The sequence below is a fragment of the Gossypium hirsutum genome, chromosome D13 (assembly GCF_007990345.1).
Source record: "Gossypium hirsutum isolate 1008001.06 chromosome D13, Gossypium_hirsutum_v2.1, whole genome shotgun sequence".
In the NCBI taxonomy this organism is placed as follows: domain Eukaryota; kingdom Viridiplantae; phylum Streptophyta; class Magnoliopsida; order Malvales; family Malvaceae; genus Gossypium; species Gossypium hirsutum.
The window spans coordinates 1,555,692-1,556,942 of NC_053449.1; the positions used below are offsets into that span (position 1 = coordinate 1,555,692).

The following is a 1,251-nucleotide window of genomic DNA, read 5'->3' on the forward strand; positions in this document are numbered from 1 at the left end:
TTAGATATAGATGTGACTCAAACATGCATTCCACCCAAATAGTAACTATAGCAAGAAAAACACTTGGTAATGATTTTGGTACTTGAAATAAATAAACAATTTTGTTTTCTAATACAGAGGACACAAGTCTGCAACTCATTGCCAGGAAGTACACAATGATTGTTTTTTTTTTTCTTGAATAAAAGCTGAGCTGATACATTATTGAAAACGACAACGTATCGTACAAACACACATACGAATTAATCAACATTCATTAACTCGTATACTACAAAATTTGTATCGGAGTTATAGAGATTTGATTAAATTAATCTTTTTACTATTAAATGGATCAATTTAGTCCATGTATTATTAATTAAAAGAATCAAACGAGGTCAATCAGAATAGATTTAACATTTATTATTTTCAAGATATTTTTTATACAGTAAATGTTAATTCTGTTACAATTTGGACATATTTAATCTTTTTAATGGTCATTTGATAATAGAGGGACTAATTTGATCAATCCCTATAATACAGGGACCTCCTAGGTACAACAAAAATGAAGGGGGAAAAAAATACAAAATGCTAGTTTATTTAACTTTTAATTACTGCAAAATGATCCTATTTCATTTTGGTAATTACGAGGGAAGCCAGACTTCTTCACCAAATAGCTTGAAGACTTTCTTCATGGTTATGATTTTGTAAGAGGAATCACCTTCAACATCCTTGTAAAAGACAACTTTATCACCTGCCTGAAGACCTTTATCCTTAACGAACTTACGCCAACCTTTGGACACCACTGGTTTTGGATGGAAATCTTTCTTCCTGGTTGAGCAACGAAACTCCCATGTTTGTCCATGTTTGTCTTTCACTTCAAAATCAGCACAACGACGAGCTTGGTCGAACTCGAATGCCCATAAAATCTCTGATGGAACCGCCAACCTATGTTCTATGTCTGTCGGAGAAAGAACCTTTGAGAACAGCTGCTTCATTTCCCGATATCTACAAACACTTCAAAATAGTTAGAAAGAATCATATTTTCTTTCCATATGGTGACACACATATATATATATATTACATACTTTGGTTGTTTTTTAAGGAACAACTTTTAATTCTCTTCCTTCTTTTTTTTATTGTCTTATTATTTTATAAAATAAAAGTTAAAAGACTGTTTAACAAATGAAACACATTTTCATACTCTTTGTTTAAAAAATAAAAATAAAACAAATTTTCATCCGGTCTTAATCCCATACACTCTTAAAGGAAACCCTG

General features: G+C 31.1%; 1 protein-coding gene across 1 annotated transcript; it reads right to left on the bottom strand.

The window, feature by feature from the left end:
* Window positions 1-617: 617 nt before the first annotated feature.
* Window positions 618-971, bottom strand: LOC121225463 (B3 domain-containing transcription factor NGA4). Its single transcript, XM_041109780.1, has one exon. The coding sequence runs from the start codon at window positions 969-971 to the stop codon at window positions 618-620; it is 354 nt and encodes a 117-aa protein (XP_040965714.1).
* Window positions 972-1,251: the final 280 nt, after the last annotated feature.